Here is a 22,618-nt window from a genome sequence, read left to right on the forward strand (position 1 = left end):
AAGGTCTTCTATATGCCTTTCTTATGTCAATGGAATGGTAACGAGATCTGATGCAGTTTGAAATAGGTGAGACGGTACCCACGCAGAGTTTGTATCTCGGGTTTTACAATTTTTATATGGTTTTTGTATTTGATTATGAATATCATAAGTCAAATAGTTCAAGCATTTTTAAAATTAATATATCCAGATTGCTATTTTATAAAAGACATTTATAAATGTATATGATGTGTAAAATGAATATAAACTAACACAAGCATTAAAAAAAATACAGAGTTTCGAAAAATGATGTATTAAATTTTAAATGAAGTTGGTAAATGCATATATATATAACAATTTTAGCATTATTCTTACCCAGAGTACTATTTTAGAAAATATTTATTAATATTTTTAAACGATAATTGTGATTTCAGATTGTGCTGTAATTTGCATATAAATTTAGACAGAGATGTTAAATAAAACTAGTGTGTGATTTATACATTTTTTTATTTATTGGAATAACCTTAGACATTACGGTATCGTCCCACTCAATTCGTTTATTCAATAAATATATTACAATTCTATTGTAAGTACCATATTGTTAAATCGTCGCCAACCAGTTTTATTTTAGACAACAAATTTAATTGTATTATATATGCATAATACAAACGCTTGCGCACATTTTAGAGTTTTTGTTCGATATTTTCCGTGGCGTACATAATTGTACTTTATTGTGTGGTATTTTCAGGCATTAAAATCCGCTTATGATTTTTACTAGTCCCTGCGGCAGGCCTTAAAAGAATTGATAACAGGCGCAAATAGATACTGTATTATTCTTATTTTGCATCTTATAACAGTTAGATAGGACTCATAATTCATTAACAGCGACTTTATAAATTTTTAATAAATATAAATGGTAATGTCAGTTATGGAGGCTTCCTGATAGTACAGTACGGTTAGATGGACAGATGTGATATTTTTTTAATAAAGTACGCGCCACATTATTTTCTGATAGTGCAACTTAATATGTCAAGGAATGTCTATAATCATTTAAGTATTTTATGATTTAATGCATTAAAAAAACATCCTATCTTTCCTTTTTATTATATTAAATTTACTTAAATGACAACATCTGTTGAATGTATTCGATGTATGGTTTTCGTTTATCTTATTTTAATTAAAGTATATAACAAATTGGGATGTTGCATTTACATGATTTTATTCTTTTTAATAGAAATTATTTTAGATGGATATTCAAATAGTAAATACATCTTAGTCCGTCTAGACACTGATCGATGGTAGATATTTATATTTATTTACATTAGATTAATAGGTAAGTAGGTACTATAGAAAATAACTGGAGAGGATATTTTTTATTAAACCACAATTTTTTATATGGCGCACTGTTTAATTATTGAATCTTATTTATACTATACGATCTGTAGTATGGTGCCGTTGACAGTTAAAATTATAGTTTTTATTTACAATAATATATTTGAAATTAAAGCAAGCCTCAATGGAGATAAATAGTCATCAATTATTATAATGAATTAGTAAAAGAAACCTACTGAACGACTGTCACTCGTACCATACTATGACACGCAATGTATTCGATGGTTATATGTAATCATAGATTTTTTTATGATAGTTTTAATACATTTTCCATGGAATAGATTTGGGTTATATGCTTAAGATATATCTTGACATTGGAGTTTAAATGGAATTAAATCGTCAATGTACAGCATACGACATACGTAGTTTACTATATTATGTGTCTATATTTATTAAAGTTTAGGCAAGTATTATACATATATTGAGATGTATAAAGTAAAACGGTCTACACACTGCACTAAAATCAGGGGAAATACTTCTAACTTTGTCTTATTTTATACTATATGATTACTATAGGGAGCGTCCTGTGCCTTAATGCCCCTGATTTTAGACACGCGTGAAGCCCGTTTACCAGTGAAACAAATTTTCGTTGTCGACGAAATATATTTCTCTATTTTAAATGCAAATCTTGGAATGCAACTTGTAGGTATACCTACAGTCAGCATTGGTATACTAGACAATATAGAAATAAATATGATTAATTTTTACTACTTAATTAAATTTCACAGTTCGAAATGTTACACTTACACTACGGGACATGTAACTTCTAAGAATAAGGTTTAATTTAAGTGCGGGGTATCTTTATACAATCGCTAACACAACTCGGCTACACTGATAAATACTTAACCAAAGGTATTGCACGAAAAACGGGAATTATTTAAATATTCTACGAACTATAATGTACATAATTACACTTTAAATATGGAATAGTTTTTACAGAGTTTATCATGTCGCATAATACGCTCGTTATAATGAAATCGCGTTTGACTTGGTATGTCATGTGATAACAACGACACTAAAAGTATTCACTGCCCACAAACATCTATATAATAGGTTTCGTACCGACGAGCAGTTTGATCTAGCACGTATTATTTGTTGTTTAGTATTTGACAAATACGAAGCGGATAGCTTAGGCTTCAAACCAAATTACCTATACATGCTTGACTCAAGCTGCTTAATAGTCAACGAATTCCTTAACATTGTAAGTCATTACGGTTCCTCCGGTACTAGTAAAGGTTGTGCGACGTGGTCGCAGTGTCGGCGCGTCAGTAGAGGTGCGCAGGATGTGGATGCGACGAGTGTGGTGGGTGTGGAGTATGCGGCGGGTCCAGGGGCGGGGGTTCAGTGCCGACGTCAATGTCAGTAGGGCCATCGTCGTCCACCGGCACGCCGCTTGCACTTCGAGAGAGACCTCGCACCTGAAATTTCAGTAATTTGAAAACACTTCATCCTGATCCAAGAGTAGTATTACCAGGTAGGTTTATTTATGAATGGAATGTTTGCTTTAATAAAAAAAAGAACATCGAGATAGACCTTGGTTAGTCATCTGCGAATGTACCTGACGTATTTAGCGTAGCCTACAAGCAGCTTGGTTTATAAGATGTGTTTCGAATGAAGTGTGAGATGACACAGATAAATTACAGTATAAAAAGATATTACACGACTTGACGACGTGATGTTCGTGGTGATTGTATAGTATTAGGTGGTCCATCTGCTTGTTTGCCATTTCAGTTAAGTTGGGAAGGATCTAACTCAAGTTTACCTGTAGCAGTAGATTATTGGATAGGATCCGGGCCTGGTGTTCTTGCGCTTTCGCCCTCAGGCATGCGATACTGTTGTTCCGGAATGCTTCAGGGTCGTCGTACATCTCGCGGCCTGGTTCTGGTGACGCTCGTCCCTTGGCTGATGACGAAGCTGTTGTGCTACTTGCTGGCGAGCTCTGCGCCTGAAAATTGTGAATAAGGATTATAAAGTTTATAGATAATAAGGTGATAGGTACTTAAGAAATAATAGTAAAAACTATTATCGAATTTGTTAAATTCAATATGTGCAAGGGAAAATTACTTTTTTTGACAAGAAAAATTAATTATACCTACGTAGATAGTATGTGTTTGTTTTGTGAAACAAAAAATGAAGTACTTATTAAATATATATATTATGGCCAAATATATATATAACAGCAGCCAGCAGCAGTAGGTCATCGATAGCCTCATGTGCAGTGTAATCAACGCTAATTTTCAACGCTAATTTCACATAAAGTGACTATCGAGTCGATTATACCCACTACTTCGTTTTACCCTAAATTTTAGTGTTATTAGTATTTTGTTCAAGTAGATACCGAATTAATATTTAAATTGCCAGCATAAATAAATTCTTATACTTATGTATTATTTACCTATATACCTATATGGTTCTATGATAAAAAAAACTTAGGTAGTAACAAAAGAATCTTCAAATATAATATAATGAAAAAGTCTAGGTATTAGAAATAAAAGTCACTTATAAGTACTAGTAATAGTAATAAACGATACAGACGAATACGGTCGTCGATATAAATGAAATTGGCATTTATTAGTACCTAGTATTTTTGTAATAGCAATTACATTTCCTTGTCACTTTATGGGCACACATTTCCCCGCTTACTGCTTCATTAGAATACTCTAGAACTATTATGTTGTTTTAAATATATTTTCCTGTGCGACATGCAGTGCTGTTACTAATTCTATAACCTTTGTATGATAGATATCTTTATTGCCTCATTACGGTTATCTCTAAAAGAGTAGGTAACGATTATTTAAAAGATAGGTACCTACTTATTCTAAAGTAATTATTTATATTCTAGTAGTTGTAGTAGGGTGGGTTACACCGCCAGGTCCAATGTACCTTCACGCGAACACTATCATGGTTTAAACAAACAAACAACGCAACGGATTTTGAAGCGGTTTTTTTAAATAGATAGTGATTCAAGAGGAAGATTTAGATATATGTATAATAGGTACATGTACACCCGTGCGAAGGTTGGTAGCTAGTTTTAAATAAGATATTCTTATGTGTTTTCTTACAAAAAGAAGACATGCATGTAGGTACCTGATTGTCGTGATTATCATGGTGGTGCGGGGACGCGGACGGCGCTCGCTCCACCTCCGGCTCCGAGCCCTCACGTTCGGACCCTGACTCCTTGAGGTGCTGTGCCGCCTCCAGTGACTTACGGTGCATGCCTGAAAACAAAACAACTTGCATGTAATGTACCGCTGCTTCATATAGACAGTAACTAACTTAATCGCGATTTCGTATGCTTTTTTTTTTATATAAAAGACAGCTTATGTTCATTGTCTATTTTTCATTCGAGCCTGAAAAGGTTACAAACAAACAGATAAACACATATTTATAAAATAGTATAGATGACCGCGTGAAAAATAGGTCGAATCCGGAATAAATCGAAATATATTACGCCAAATTTCAAAGTTTCTAAAGAGAGATATATAGACAGATTGAAAGAAGAAGAATCGAAAAAAATTACAGACAGACACATAATAAGTACCATGGGGTATACATACAATATTTTTTTAATTATATTACTGTAACAACGCAACAAATAAGATAATTAGGTAGATACATATTGGTACGACTCGATGGCGCGGCGTTGAATTCAACCAGTCGAATTACGAATGCCTACTTAATGTTACGAGTAGTTAGTTATATATTAGAAGGCTACATTGCGAACACATAGTGAAAAAAATATAAACTTAGGGGACTTTACGACGCCGTGCGTGATGTTCATAAATAATGTAGTTTGCAAGTGGAGCAACATGGGTCGTAAACGGACTTCGTGCTGTCATACTCGCATAGCAATAAATGATAATGAGAGATGCGTCCCGTCGAATGGCGACGGCATTGCATTCTGTATGCACTTACTAGTATGTAGTACCTCTGTGACCACTACAAGAGACAGAGTCTAACTTCATAAGTGATATTTTTATTTTATACTTGTTCTTTATAAATATTTGTCTTAATAAGCAAATAGGAAATGGAGTCTTAATAGTCTTAAATAGGAAATGGAGTCCTAAAAATATAGAGAAACGATAATAATAATCCTGGACAATTCACAGAGCGTCATCTAGTACCGAGCTAAGAAGAACTTGTGTTATGAATACTAGACAACTGATATTATTACTTAAATACATTATTTTTTTGAATACATACATAAATAGGAAGCACTCAGACCAATGTAAACAATACCTACTAATGAATACAAAAGTTTTGTTTTAAAGATTTGTATTGCTTTCTTAAAGAAGATTTAATTAAGTACTTTTGTGTCTTTTTATTCAATTTAGTTTGTAGTTCTAGTAGTTTGTACTCTAAATCTTTTAGATATGTCAAGACTATTTACGTATCTTTCTTTGCGGATTAGCTATCGAAATATATTTAAGAAAGATTATATGAAGACGCTTCTATTATGTTTATTTAAATAAACATTATTTATATTCTGTTATATTATCTATATTCTGTAACTTATACGTAGGAAATTGTATAATATTAGATACTATATACGTATATACGAAAATATAATATAACATAAGTATAATATGAAATAACATTTAAATAAGGTTTACTTCATTACATCTAATAATTTGCACTAGATAGGCATCTAGTTTATGCCAACAATTTTAATTGTTAGGTAATTATGGGGAATATTTCCAATTCGAAAGTTTCAGAAATGTTGGAAGTATGTTTATTACGTTCTACTTGTAGCTACGGAATTTTCAAGTTGGGCAAACTTGGCAGGAATGGTATTAGCACAAACATGCAAGAATGTCTATTGATTTTCTTAAAAAGCCTAGATTCTATATGTGTGTCTATTATTCATTCCTAAATAAGCATAAAGAGTAATACTTTTTAAAGATATCAATTTATTACAAATATTATGCACCGAATTGAGTTTAATGTATTGTTAAAAAAAAAGATCAAACCTGACAATTGCTTAAGATACCGCGAATCCATACATCATAAAAAAATGTCAATTGAGAAAGTAGGTAATTCCTTTTCAAGGCAAATTACCATAAAGTAATAAGGAGTGGTCTATATATAGTATAGTAACTATATCCCATTATAAATTTAAAGTCTAGACTTCAATATGGTTGTAGTTGAATGTGAAAAACAACATAGGTATTTTATAAATATGACAACCGTCAAATAAACCCGTTTTAGCTATTAAATTGTTTTTGTCTATGCGGTCTACTTTAAAAACCAATTCCGATCATATCCTGAATCATATAATGAAATATTACATTGCTCCATTTCATACATTTTATATACTCTTAAAAATTAATGGACAAATTTTTCGATTTAATTGTAATAGTTTTCATTACGTTTAAAAAAACAGATTTGGAGCCTAAATTCAAGACTGATGTAACAGACATATCAGACCTATGACTGGTCTTAAAATAAATAAATATTTAAGATGAGTTGGGTAGTAATTGGTAAAAAAGTTTATCCATAAGATTATAGTTTTTACGGAAAAGAGAGTTATAAAACAAATTAGCTTTTAGCTCTTAGATTAAACAGCGAGATGACACGAAGCTTCGGAATCAGTTTACATGCCATGTCGTCTGGAGACATGATAGATGGGAGTTGCGAGCTAGTATGAGCTAATTTTGTGACTTATAGATGTTATGTGATAGAGTTATAGATGGAAGAGATCGAGACGCACTTATGTATATGCAGCATATAAAGCAGAGTCAGTAATATTTGTTTACTAAAAATAGAATTATCTAGTAGGTTACTATACCTCTTGCTTACTAGCTAGAATTATTCATCAATTTGAAATAATTTGACGTTAAACTGCAAGAATTCTTGTATTTATCTGAATTTGTTATTGACTTATCTAGATAAGATAAATACCTACTTTTCCACTTATACAAGAAGTAAAACACTATTTAAATAAATAAATTAGAAAAAAGAATTCCGCATATCCTATATAAACTAAAAGGATAATCTATTTTAGATTAAAAATAGGCTTTATTCAAATACATTGAGTACCTGAAGTATAAAGTACTTTCTTAACTTTTTTGGAATACTGATTCAGCTCAATATGATGGAAAATCTTATTGTTTATTTATACGCAGGGTGTATTACAATATCTTTTCTACGATAGTCAAAGAGAAAATATGAATATAAATATTTTTGATATAAAAGCTACGTGTTTTTTTTTTTTTGTTAAAATAATATAGAAACATTAAAACTAATTTAATAATTAAACATTAATACAAAAGCAGTAAATATGCAACTGCGTGTCGACAACGAGTTATAGCGTGAAGCAAGCCTTCTTTAATATCTAGACGTAGTATTTTTACGAGATTTTTACTGACGCGTCAGCATCCACTTTGAATACCTAATCAGGGGATTTATTTATGAGCAGCATCTCCCGGCATTAGAGGAGTGTTGGTTAGGAACTTGGGATACAGGGCGCGTACACAATACGACTGCGAAATGAATTGTAGTTGGAAATTATATTATTATGACATTGCTAGAGTTTTGTCATATCGTCCACTTCTTATGCGGTCAACAGAGCATATACAAATTTGAATAGATATAATACGATAACGCTTATGAAGTTGGTAACAGATTGATGTCGAAAATGCTAAAGTAGCAGCTTGGAAAGATTTGTGAAAAGCAACTAAAACTCGCTTTAATAGTTAAGAATATATACAATAGAAATAAGATATACCTTATTTACCTTAGTTGTGAAAAATAGACTCATCTGACTGTTAACGTCTGTACAATACACCAGGGGTGAAAAATTCTATGATGTAGAAAACCTCAAGAGACTGTAGTATGGGGTTTATTCTATACGACGAAAACTGATCTGAAGCAGCCCATATGTTTCAAATTGGGAAGATGATTTCGTTGTTGATGGTGAGCAATACAATGGTAAAATTCTCTATTTGTTGGGATAAACTATAGAAATGCCATTGAATTTAACATCTCCTTACAGCAGTTGGCTCTATAAGCAATTATATACCTCTCAACTATATACGGGTGTAAGTTATGATTTTACATTATTTGGTATAAAACATTCAGATTAATTTAGACCTCGCTTCGATATAAGTCTAATTTGATTAGAGAAATATGTAGCATTAAATTACTCTACTCTACAATAATTATTCTGATAATTAATTTATCGTTTAAATATACTAAGTTTTTACCATTGCAGAGCATTGTAATTAAATTGCCTAACAACCAAAACCAAATACTTTTCAGGGTACATCAGATCCCGGGATAATTAAGGTCCGAAAACAGCCGTCCAATTGCGTGTGTTAATGAGGCGATCGGACGGTCACGGGCGTAAATGGTCATTAACGTGTTGTACGAACCCAATAATGGCCTGATTTGTCTGTTACGTCCGGAACTTTATCCATTAGCGCCGGCGAGTAAATACGGCATCGCGCGGTTGATATATCGATTCAAGTTACTTAACGTTAACCTACTCTGGACTTGACAATTATACTATAATCATTATAGCAAGCAATTGTGATACCTATTTACAATGTATTAGAATTATAAATCCATTACATACATATTATCATGCACGATCGAATATGTAATACTGCTATTATTACAGTATATATAATATAGAACTGTAGAAGATATAATTTAAGTGTTTATACTTGTTGCTTTCTCCAGATTTAAGCTTCATGAGCTAGATGCTTATTGTTCTATTACTAGCAATTATACTTATATAAAATTTTTTTTACTCAATGTTACCTATATCATTACTTTTAGTTGCATCTCTTGAATGCCTTCCTTTCAAGATCACACATTTACCATCAATGACATCTACTTTACATCTCACGATAACAATATGAAATCAAAGGGAAAAATCATGGGTACTCGTATCCTATTCCGTTATAATTAACAAAGAGTTACTTTGGCCATTGCAAAACTACATCTAGCCTCTTCATAAAGTAAGTTTCCACGTAATAAAGTACAAAATTGAATGAGATATCGCGTCGGGAGTGCACTTTGTGCGTTTTCACTCAAGATAATGGCAAGCGTGTGTCATTTTGCGGAGATGAAAGAAAGATGAACAAAGCAAGTGGATAATAGGTAGATAATTCTGTAAGGTGCTCTAGAGATGCATTATGTTCCATTTGCGATCGTATTCAAGTAGCCGCAGAATGTCCGATCACTGATGTATTGCGATGGGGCGCAATCAAAGTGTACAAGATCTGTACTTAGTGTGATCAGTAATATTTTTGTATAATGAAATATAATTGTTTTCTTTGATACACTTTATGCTTTAGAATGAAAAGCATATTTTATTCATATAGGATACATGTACTCTTTAATTAATCCTATTTTATTTTTAAGTTTTCTTTCTAATAGATACTAGCGTCCATTTCATAGGTGTTTTAGGTGGAAAGATATGTAAGACATTCCATTGGTGTATTATTATTATATAAATCGGAGATATAATATAGATAAACCTTGTAGTTATGGGTATGCTTATGAAGTTAATTGTGGTATGGTGTTGTTATAGATTTTACTGGCTTGTATTATATTTTTACTTTTTCTATTGTACCTATATAGCTAGTGCTTCTAAAAGTTCTGCTTATGTTAAAGAGTAAATAAGGTTTAATAATGATTAAGCATCTATCTTTGTAGAATATAATATATTTATTTAATATCAGGACGGTAACGAACTATAAGTATTTTTTAAAATTCCAAGGATCGTTATAAGCAGGTAGATTATAATGAAATTCTTGTAGTAACCCAGTGCCAGTAACCCAGTTTAAAAGTATTTTCCTCGTAAAATTTCCAACTATTCTTTAAAAATTAATACATTCATTTCATAATAAACTAGGCCGCAGACCCGTTTTTTTTAAATAATAATTGGGCGTACATGTTAGGGTATTTTTAATTTTTATCCTCTCCTTATAATTAATATATAATTCAATTGTATTGCATCATATTTCTAATTAAAATTGATTAATTAATATTATAAAAATGATATTGTTTTAACTGTTACCCATATGTAATAATAATACAAAAACTATCAACGGATATATCCATAGGTAGGTACATACATAAGTTTAGGTAAAAAAAACTCACCTGGAAACAGCCGAGTACATAATTAATGTAAGCGGTGACGGTGGCAACCCTTAAATCTGCGTTAATCAACGTTTAGACAATGCGCCCGCCATCTTGCCGGCCCCGCCCGCCTCCCGCATCCCGCACGCCCCGTACACCCCTCGGCCCCCTACTCCCCCCTATACGGCGGTTTAAGGAGGAAACTTAGGCTCTATTGCTTACGGTTAAAGTTGTGTGATTTTTAATACGACTTAATTTTGTTCTTGTTTTGAATTAAGTAATAAGTATGTGACAAAAAAAGAGTTCTGGCAAAAAATAAGATTCTTGGAGTCTTGGATATAGTAATATATAAATAGGAGTTACTTATTAGATTTCTCTAAGCAGAATGTATATATATAATAAAACAATAGGCCTTTTGCACGAGTTCGTAGACTTCAGCTACGACGCTACGAATTGACTACGACTCGAAGCTACGATATTTTGACATTAATAATTATTAACGTAAACGTAACATTACGTGTATTCATAATCTAACTCCTAAGCGGTTGGTCTGATTTAGATACAATTTTGTTCATACTTCAATGGCTTCTTGGATAGTCTGAAAGTACAATATGACCAACAATATGAGGTAGTGTTGCCTTTTCAGAGGGTGACGCCTGCCAGGTTCGCTAGGTATAATTATATAGTTTTTCAGTTATGAGTCAATGTGATCACATATATAAATAATCACAGATAAATAATCTGAGAGAAGGTTTAGTTTACTACTCAACCTTAACTATAAAGAACTACTGTTCCACAGAATAAAATAAGTATTAGGTAATAGATTATCGGCTTGTTAAGTCTTTCAATTACTTCAGGTATTATAATTATTAAGTTTAAATCTTAATCTTTATATAATATTATAAACGCGAAAGTTTGTTTGGACGTTTGTTACTCTTTCACACAAAAAGTACTAAACAGATTTTGATCAAACTTAACAGTAAAATAGCTTATGCATCAGGATAACATATAGGCTATATTTTATATTGAAATTTAATGCGGGTGAAACCGCGTACACTGCTAGTTAATAATAATGTTACTAATCTCTGAAAAAAATAACATAGAATATCTACAAGTGTAAGAAAGCTTTACAACGCGTATAAAACAATCCTACAATGTACGAATATAAATTATGTATTATAAATCACATTAACTATGTAAACGAGTGTTGGTAATATGCATTTACCACAGCAAAACACGACAATCGTTATTTATCGTCACAAAGTCCCCACACACGTAAATAAACATATTCTTTTGTCAGTCTAACAAATAAAAGAGCTCCTCATAAGCTGTCAACAGATTCTTGCCCTCGGAGAAAATACTAACTCCACATTTTCTGGTCTTTATACCATATTTACAAGACATTAGGACGCATTTTAGAATGTTACAGAGCAGCAAGTTTGTTTGGTCGAGATAGAAGCCTTCTCGTAGTGAAAAATGAGCATCTCTTGTTGTTGGGATTAAAAATTATACGCGTCTTTGTTTCGCAACGTGGTGGTGGGGTGGCTGTATTGCGGCGCGGTGGGGTTCCTTATCCAGACCATGTTTGTATAAAAACTAGTATTATTTAAAAACAACGATTTGTTTCGCTTTACATTGTAAAAATATGTTTTCGTTTAATTTCCAATGTAATAAGTTTGTTCAATACCGTTTGTACAGTACCGTTTGTTCATGTATATATATCGTTCTATATAATAAGTCAAAGATAATGACAGCCTCGGTGGTCTAGCACACAGGATTAGCACACCGTTTACTTCCGATGGTTGCGGGTTCGATTCCACGCATGGTACAAACATTTGTATTTATGAGTGAACTCAAATGTTACAAACAGTCATACTGTTTGTATCGGTCTGGGTGTTTTATATATATATGATGTATGTATTTACAAAAAAATAACAGTTTAAAATTTATATCAATGGTCTAGTACCTACCCATAACACAAGCTCTACTTACATTGGGACTACTTAGTGTTGTGTGAATGAAATCTAAGCGTGCAGATATTGGAATAAAATGCTTATCAATTCTAGTGACAAATTTAAACAAAAGTATAGCAAATCCTCCTTCTATTACATGTGTTAACAAACTGCGGCAAGTATAAATACTGTATGATCTATCTCTTGGGGACAAAGAGAATCAACCAAATAATAAAAGTCTCTGTGAAGGATTGTAAAAATACTGTTAAGAATATGCCATGTTTATTAATATAATGTATTGTTTTTCTAATAATATATATTAGAAAAATAATGCATGTTAAAAGCATATAAGGGAAAGGAATGTTAAAGATTTCGGTAATAGTCTTTGTTACTGAACAACTTATGCGTATCAAGTTTCATAACTTGTACTTATACCGCATTTTCTGGAGACTGTATATGTTCCATCATAACTTAATGCATTATTACCGTCTAAGTATATTAAGCTTGTGTTACTTAGAACAGAATATTTTTGTATGAATATGCATTACCAATTTTTGAAAGCATGGCATTTCAATTAAACATTCAAAATAATTTATTCATATAGGATATTTTAGCTGCTTATGAACGTCAAAGCTTATGTATTACCTAATATTTTTGTTTCTACCTATTTGCAACAATTTTTTGCATTACTTAATTTTAACGTTTTTGTCATCATTTTGTAATTCCGCCTGACGAAACAAAATATATTTTGTACGAAACTTTTGCAAGCTCTTCTTTTTAGAACGAAAGCAGGTTGTTGTATTATACTTAGATTCAATTTTGATTTCGTTTTTATAACTGTGGTGTTAACTCATAAAACGTAGTATTGTTCTGTGACCTCTGATTATGATTTAGTTCAACTAGTATATAGCTAATTAGCGCAGTGACAGGGTATATTCGTATGTATGTATGTTCACTCACCAGGGTCCCGGGTGAGAGGGGAAGGGGTTGCGGGCCGGCGCTACGGGCGCCCCCCACCTGTCACTGCGCTCGACTCTTGAACAAAATCATCAGGTCAGAACATGGTGCTTTACGACCAGATTTATCTCAACGCTAACTATTTTCTCCTATACTTAAAAAGTCCCATTGTTTAATATCTCTTTATTTTAATTATTTGAGATTCTCTAACGGCGCCAATGCCTATGTGTGATACATAAGCCAAATAATTTCATAAAAGTCGCCTATGCTTATCCTACAGTTACCTATAGAGATGTATTTATTTTTCAGAAATATAGGTACTTTTAATTTAAATTATGGTAAAGTAAGGTATTCTATAATTGACATGAATAAACCACAACTATACCTCCTTATAGTTTTATTAAATATATCGTACTTGTTTTGGAAACTTCCAAATATATGTCCTATTTTAGGTTAGTTATATTAAATAATTATTATTCATAACAAGAACTCTATGATCTTAACGTCAAATTAAAAGCAATGAAGATACGTAAAGGATGTTAACAAATTTTGAAATGTAACGTGTAATACGTCTTTATACCATTTTTATGAATGAAGTCCGATTACATACATACACACACACACATACATAGTAATAACTATTACGTCATAATTAACATTAACGACAAGCTAAGCTATCACGACATTTAACTTACCTTGAAGTGGACGCCGAGATTACAAAAACCAAGCATTGCTCCACATTCTGGTCGAAACCACACTGGATTTTGTGGCAAGACGTACCTTGGTGTAATTTTTAGATTTCCATAGTTTTTGAAGTAATTTAATCAGATATTTTGTATAGCAATAACAATTATTTTTTTAAGCAAACATGTACTAACATGCCAATTTACTGGCAACTAAGTCAAATCGATATGTGATAATATATTTTATATTCCATTTTAGTATTTTTGCCGTGGAATAAGTGGTAGAATAAAAAATATAATATTCAAAAGTACTTAGATTATGTTCATTTGAGTAAAGATTATTTCTATATTATTCTATTTTTATTCTATTCTATACAAACTTTTAAGAAGGTAAAGAAATACTTGTACTTTATTTAGCGTTCAATTATGTGTATTAAAATCCGTTAAACAATATTACTAAAGCGTACTAAATAGGTACTATTAAAGGTAAAAGTTTATATGTAACTTCCATATTCGTATTGTAATACATACATTACATATCAACTTTAGTTGAGAAATCCAATTGTAATGAGTTGTTTGATCTTTCTTATTATTAAAATAATAACGTATTTCAAATATGATTACTCTATTTTAATAAATTATATCAAATATGACATAAAACATACGTCCAGAGTCATCTGGTGAGAATATGTTTAGTTTATTGTAAGTTATACTTATGATTGCATCACAAGAGAACTCTGGATAAGTGTAAGCCTCACCGAACTCACCAAGCAGCCAGGGTGCTACCGAGTCGTTCTCCTTAGCGCTCTTGAGTATAGTCTCAGGAAGTGGCAAGGAGTGGCGCACCATAGCTCCGTAAAGGCCGTACTCGGCCATTATTGTCGACCTTCCCCAGCATTTTTCTGTTTTGCGCCATTTTGCACGTCGGTTTTGGAACCAGACCTGTTGAGATAAACACAGAATTTATAACAAAATATTCTTCACCAAAGGTTGACTGTAAAACTCGTCTGCCTCACCCAGCTGTCGCCAGGCAGCTGGCTTTGTTAGCTGTGTTTTGCTTGTAGGGTGTAGACAGTCAAATTACAGGTTTAGAGGCATGATATCTTAGTGCTCTGAAATGGCAACGCTTGAGTGTAACACAGATGTCATATGATGATGTATCCATAGTACTGTTCATGTATACAGTAGGCCATCAGCTTGTTTGCCATTCCAATAACATAAACAGATCTTCCTATTTATCAAAATGCACAAAGCATTTTATTTGTGGCGAAGGATGACCAAAAAAGAGATAGATGGATTGTGTGAAACACAATATAAATGGAGAATAAACTCAGATACGACGGCTCATAAGGATCAGTGAAACAAGAGGACATACTACGCCGACAATGCGCTCAAATAATGAATAAATGGATTAAAGGAAAGGCAATGATGATATTTATTAGTAAAAAATATGTTTAACACTAGGTACTTCCGCAAATACCTCATTAACTCAGGTCCAGCTCAACACGGGGACAGCACTAAGCGCATAATACAAACCAATTATTGAAACAAAACGCGACTAAATTAAATTTTCAAATTCACTACGTCCCACCCGACCCCCACTAGTCAGTTTACTCAACATAGGGCTGTCGAAAACAGCATATCCGCGTGCCTGACAGCGTTGTTAAATATTAGTTAATATTATTCTCTTAAAGGAAAATAATATCTGGATTTCATGTTTACGGAAATCAAATTCGAAAAAAAATATTCCACTATTAATACAGTATGGAAGAAATGCACATTATACAGGGTTCTACAGCAGTAAACTTTAATTTTACTAAGTTATAATAAATTCACAATTTATTTCTTAACTTATCCTATGTAATAAAGGGTTCATTTTGTATAAATATTTTTTTTATGTTATGTGACAGTTTCTAAATACCTATACAGTTGTGGTAATCCTACTCTAATTAGGTTTCTCTTTTTCAAGATATACTCACATGTTCATACTTGTTTACACTTTTATATTTAATCTAGAATAACATGATTGTCTCTTTTTAATATTTTAACAATTAAAACAAGGAGTTACAACCCTACTCCGACCGCATGGACCGCCACTCCCCTCCCGGGCCTCGCCGTCGTACAAAACAGTTAATTTCCAATTAAATTTGTTAATTAAACTCGATCTGCTCTCACAAATTAATACTCCAGCGGTATTATGTTCCAGAACCGTCTACCGGCGTGTACCTACTGAATGCCCATCGCTGACTACCCATCCCTCTTTCCAAACCGTATACCACCCGGGAACCACCTCTCTATCTATTAGTTCTATTAAGTTAATGACTAAGACAATAGTAATGTATATATAGTATAAGGTTTAATGAATCCTTACTTATATGTTTTTTTGTATGGGTGAATATAGAACAAGGAAAGAAGTATCTGTGCTCTACGCTAGCGACACACCAGTGGGGTATGATAGGATGAGAATAAAACCAGGTCGAATAACCCACCATGGTAAATTAACCTGGAATTCATCGTAGTAGGTGCCAGGGAGGACCGTGTGGTGGTTAACTTGACAAAGAACATGTAGGTGTGTTAGCAATGTGGCCATTAGTTCCTAGTGTTAACAATCCTCTCTCCCTTCCATACTTACCTACCTATATTGAAAATGTACAAGTAAATTAATTTGCTTGGTTCCTTCATTGTTAAAAGGTGTGGCGATATCTGGAATATTGTGCCGAAACCAAATTCAAGAAATATAGGTTCTAAATTGAACTGTATCTTTTAAGAGTAAGGGATGTCATATCTTTGTGAATTTTTAATTATATTATCATTAAATGTATTTATTATAGTGTTGGTACCTAAATAACCCTTAGTACCTACATAAATACATTTGTAAACAGGTTTTAGTAAGTTTGTTTTTCTGTGGATTAAAATCTTAAATTATATTACTATAACTATATAAAACTAGCGTTATTCCACGATATTGTCTGCGTGAATTCGAAAAAAAATGTGAAACATTTTAAGTTATCATCTAGGTATCTTTGTAAGAAATTTCTCGATTCCATACAGTAGTTTCTGCGTAAAAACAAATTAACATACATCAATCTCAAAAAAGTTCTTATTTTTTTTATTATAACATTAGCAGGATTTGTTATAAAGACGCATCCACAATGCCCGCAGCGGTCACTGTATTTCGTGCAACAGTCGATATTGATTGTGACCCAATGCGCTGTGACAGGGTAATTGTTCGAGATTAGGCAGGCCGACCGTCGCTCTATAGGGATTAGTCTCTCAGTAGTCCCTTAATTGTTTGTGGATAACCGTATTACAGTGCCGCTGATTGAGCGTGATTTTTTTTCGACACAATTTCTCGGTAATACTGCATTACTTGCATTCTGATTCATTGATTGAACAGAATAGTCTTAGGTATGGTATAACAAGGATATATTTTATAAGACTAACGTAGTTGTAATTTTATGTTAAATACGGAGTTAGATCCTAATCGCCTTCGTACTTCCTATAATGTATAGCAGTGTACTATTGAAACTATAGGTCTTAGTGCTGCCAATTTCGGAGCCCTAAAACTCTATAACAACGCAGTTCGGTTAGTACCTATGATCACACATACGGATGAATAATCTACTATTACTTTAATTACATAAATGTAAATAAATATATTCATTTTGTTATTAATAGCGTATGTAAAGAGAATGTAGGCGAAATTGCCAACTACCCCGCACATAACTCAGTCGGCAGGTAATTACAAAACAAACCCGTAATATAAGGCATACCGTTATCGCAGTCATCTCCATTACCTCCTAAGCATTCTCGCAGCATTTACTAATTAACATACACGCACAAAGGTTCGTAATTGTTAATTTGGCAGCACATTCGCGCCCGTTAATGATGCGTGACGACGCACGAGAGAATTGCTCGCACCCAACAATTTATTACTCGTGTCACGTCACCAGTGTGTATAGAGCCCTTGTAGTCAAGTCTAACGTTGTGCTACTTTCACCAATATTATATTGGTTTACATCGCTAAAATAACAATATAGGTAAATCTATACATTTTATGTAGGTTTAAGAGAAACACAGCACTAGGACTTTATGCTTAAGTCGTGGAAATTTCACATATTAGCACCGAGCGATTCGCGTCCCCATTTTTTAAACTGCCAAAGAGTGGAATGCACTTCCTGCTTTCATGTTATAAGAGAAATACAACCCCAGATTCAAGTCTATGGTGAATAGATAGATCATCTTTTGGGTAAGCGCGTTACATCCTAGGTCTCGCTATCATTTCCCATTAGATGAGGTAAGACCAAGTGAAAAACCCATTCATAATAACGGATAAGGTCTACCTGACGGTATGTAGTAACGTGTCATGTTACCGGTGTGAATAGAGCCCTTATAGTCAAATGTAACGTTGTGAAACTTTCAACAACAATAGGTATATTGGTTAACACCGCTAAAATAACGATGTAAGTAATTCTATATATTTTTATGTAGGTTTAAGGGCAAACAAGGCCCATCTGTTGGAAAATAGCAACTATGTACATGAACAGTATGATCGGCGAGAACTGAGGACTCTGTTGATAAGCCTCACTTTGTACCCTGCAATTTTACGAGGTGTCTTTTCTGTTGAGCACAGGGGACAAATGAGCTTGCGGCTCATCTGATGGTTAATGATTATCGCCGTTCATGAGCACCCGCAACACCAGGGGAATTGCAGGTATGTTGCTGGTATCTATTGTAGGTAACGTAACAAAAGTATTCCTGAGAATGAATTTGTAACCTATTTATTCATTTATTGTTCCTCAATCGCATAACTTCACTGCCACATACACTTTAAAATGGTATGAGTGCTATCTAACATGTAGATTTTTTCGACCTGTAATAACTTCAATAGACGTAAGATATAGAAGGTAGACGTCCGCTACATTATCTACACTAATATTAATAAAAATACAAATCAAATATTTAATCAATTAATCAATTTAATCAAAACATTTAAAAGTTCCTTCACTTTTGGGAACCTGCATTATCTTTATTGTCATCCAGTCTATCCTTAGAGATCCGCACGAATGGTCACATTAGTTCAAGGGTCGCGTTTGTACCATTTGTGTAGTAATTTGTATACACTCGAGTGAATATAGGTTTGTCTGCTGTCGGATTTGCAACTTACGGTTAATGTTTTATAACAAAAAATTAATTTAACATAATTTCTAAACCTTATCTAACCTTTTATCTAAAACAATTGTCTTGTAAAATTATTTATGAAATTCATAAATCACTTATTAACTTAACTTGCATAAATGACTAGAAATGTAGGATGTTTTTAGTAATTGAAATTACTATTAAACTAAAATCCCTAGAATGAACAGCTATTGCTATGCACGTTTATCATTTATGTAATCGTTTACTGAATAATAGTATGTTTTAATAGATTTACTTATTTTTTTAACAGACATTTTAAGATTAAAGGTTTGAGAACTTTTAGTTGATATTATTATAAAATTGTATACCAGTAGGTATAAGTATAATTAAAATAAAATTTCTATTGTTTTTTTCTAAAGTTACGCTCACACTCTCTCACTATGAAATGTATAGGTACTTACATATAAATTATTCAATAATTCAAACTATCTAAAATATCAATATAGATCTATCTAAAAAACTATAAATCATAATACATAGTTTTTGACGTACCTACTTAGGTACGTAGGTACGTATATACCTTTAAAAAAAAATTTGATAATATTGTCTTACCTTGTCAATTATGTTACGAACATTGCAATAAAATTACGAAATTACAACGGACGATCGCGCCCCATCGACTGTATTACGGGGTGTAATCCATTGTGAGCCGAACAAAGGGGATAATGTAATGCTTAACGGATGACGCGATTAATGGGGTATAGCCGATAGTGACGAAACGGAACAGGGTTGTCGTGATTAACTAGAAAGGAAAGCAAAGGTTAAAATAGTATCCATAGACAATTTAGGAGGATTCTATCTATGCCCAAAATTTAAAATGAACATTTTAAAATAAAAACGTGTAAAGTAAAAATTAATAACTAAATAGGTACTCTTTAGGTACATAGAATAAATACAAAAAATAAACCAAATATCTATTAAAGTGTTTTCTGAACAAACATTTATGGAGAGGAGAACTATTTTCAAAATAATATGGTTTCAAAGATAAGTTTCGCTTAGAAACGTAAAATTTCGGCTCTCTAGATATCAATATTACCATTATCTTATAGATAAAAAACTAAGAAGTAAGTAGTACGTAATTAAGTAAGTAGTGTGTTATGCATTAGAGTTTAAGTAGGTAATAATCATTAGATAGATATTTATTAAGATAAGTTCCTTCAGATTCCTGGAAAAAATCTTTTAGTTAACGTGGCACAATGGATCTATTTAATGCAATAAAAAAACAAGGTATCGAATGCTTTTTGCATCAATTTCATCTTACTATAAGGTAAGTAAGTACATCATTGCATACCTGCTTGATGCAATCGCCATTGCACGGCCATTATGAATTCATCGTGCTAAAATACCCTTTCACAATCCGGTGACAGTTTAAACATGGCAAGTAAACGTTCAGAAAGACGTTCCTATTTACGGTGCATAATTTCATTTCTTTACTGGTTTGAATGGAGTTTCCGAACGTGCGGGGTATCGCGGGCGCCGGGCGGCACGGCGAGCGGGCGTGTCGACCAATCAGGTACAGGCGCGCGCTAAATGGAGTTGCGATTGCGTCTGTTCTCAATTTGGCGGCAATTTGCAGCACAATGACGTCACTCGACGTGTCGGCGACTCGGTTTAACAGGTTATTATTTAATTTGGGGTATGTCGGAAACAGTTTGATTAGTCAATAAGTTAATATGTGGTTAGAGATGACAGTTTAACAGCTTGCTTCACTAAGTAATTGGGTTGTATCTGGGACCCACCTACTTATTACTTAGTTTCATTGGAGTTAAACACACTCTTTTGTGGATTAACTGTAATTGTTAATAAACAAGATGCTAACGATTGTTTTCCTTTTCAACCGAATCCAAAAGATGTTGTTTTACTAACATTCGATTATATTTTTATGCAGATACCTAATTTGTAAAGCAACTAGATACAGTTTTATGTTAGGTAGGTAGATATCTACACTATATCTTTCTAAGTTTTTGATCAATATTGATTCTGTTAATTTTTATAAAATTTTTTTCAAGTTTTCAAGTAATTACTTACATTACAAGTACCTATTAGGTATTCTACTACTTAATTTATAGCGCACATAGCCATGAGTTCATGAGAAGTGAATAATGAGACCTACATAAATACTTCTAATTAGGTATATTGTTATTCCAGTTGATCTATTCTTGAAACTAATTCAACCAATGGAAATATGATATTTTTCAAGATATTAACTACCTAATTTTAATTAGATTTATATTGCTACGGCGATTGCATTAATTAAATGATCCAAATCTCTTGAGTTTAAGGTTCCACAATACCTAAGCACTTGTATAGTATCCGGTTTGGTGTCCAATCTAGCGTCCGGACCAATATTCTGGTTTGAGGTTACTTAATACCTATAAATTAATAAATAAGTTCCCACACCACCTCCATAAAACGACAATTGTTATTGTTCACTATTCACAATAATATGTACTGTCGCGGTAAAAATAATATACTACCTATGTATCTATAAAACATAGCTAATAATAAAAATCAACAAGATCGTTGTCTTTGTTAATTTAAAAATTCTTCCCACTCTTGAAAACTAGTAAAATGGACTAGGTATAATTAGTATAAAAAAATAGGTATACTTAAGTATACAGAATGCACCTCTACAATACCGGGGCGAGTACATATCATATATTGTAATACTTACACATAGCCTCAACCTATAATGGTGTGAAAATTACATGGTCATCAAATTTCATGATAGGGAAGTATTCTAAATAAACACAAGTAGGTAACTACGTTGCTGGATATAAGTACCTACTTACGTGTACAAAATCGATACCCATTTCATACTTGCTAACTGAATTTGGCTCCTTTCTTCTGCCCTCCCCTCGCGGCTCGCCGAGGCTGTCACTAATCCTGGATATTGGGGTAATGCGACCAAACACAATCATTTTCAACCACCGAAATACTTAAGTATCTGAGTCAATATAACTTGGGAGAACTTTATAAGCCGAGCTCAAATCATACTTATAAGATAATGCAATTTCACAGGAAACCAGAGCGTAGCCATAAAAGGTTTAGAATTGTTTTAAGATTAGATACAGATGTCCATATAAAGATTACCATTGATTGACAAAAGACTGACGTCAGTACTTAACCTAAATTAATGTTGATAGATAATTTGAATAATACTTATAATTATGTTTGTTAGTAGTCATTGTGGTAATTAATTTCTATGCATTTTGCACATAGCGACATAGTAATAAGTACATCTTAATCAAAAGCACTCAGAACTGATGATAGAGTCGACATATCATAAGAGCCTGTACTAGACCTACCTACATACATGAATAAAGATATTTTGATTAATTCGATATACCTATATGACTTAGTTATACC

General features: G+C 32.7%; 1 protein-coding gene across 3 annotated transcripts in view; it reads right to left on the bottom strand.

The window, feature by feature from the left end:
- Nucleotides 1-606: 606 nt before the first annotated feature.
- Nucleotides 607-22,618, bottom strand: part of LOC131840889 (visual system homeobox 2-like) — a 90,723-nt gene continuing 68,711 nt past the window's right edge. For 2 of the 3 annotated variants that reach the window (XM_059189087.1, XM_059189084.1), the window contains 4 exons: nucleotides 14,809-14,992; nucleotides 4,456-4,586; nucleotides 3,131-3,313; nucleotides 607-2,786 (listed from right to left, as the gene is read on the bottom strand). In XM_059189087.1, the coding sequence (XP_059045070.1) occupies nucleotides 2,634-2,786; nucleotides 3,131-3,313; nucleotides 4,456-4,586; nucleotides 14,809-14,992 (651 nt within the window). In that variant the 3' untranslated portion in view covers nucleotides 607-2,633. The remainder of the gene's footprint in view (nucleotides 2,787-3,130; nucleotides 3,314-4,455; nucleotides 4,587-14,808; nucleotides 14,993-22,618) is intronic. The other variant, XM_059189086.1, reaches the window with a different exon arrangement.

The sequence above is a fragment of the Achroia grisella genome, unplaced genomic scaffold (assembly GCF_030625045.1).
Source record: "Achroia grisella isolate CSIRO2021 unplaced genomic scaffold, CSIRO_AGI_Agris_v1 utg152, whole genome shotgun sequence".
In the NCBI taxonomy this organism is placed as follows: Eukaryota; Metazoa; Arthropoda; class Insecta; order Lepidoptera; family Pyralidae; genus Achroia; species Achroia grisella.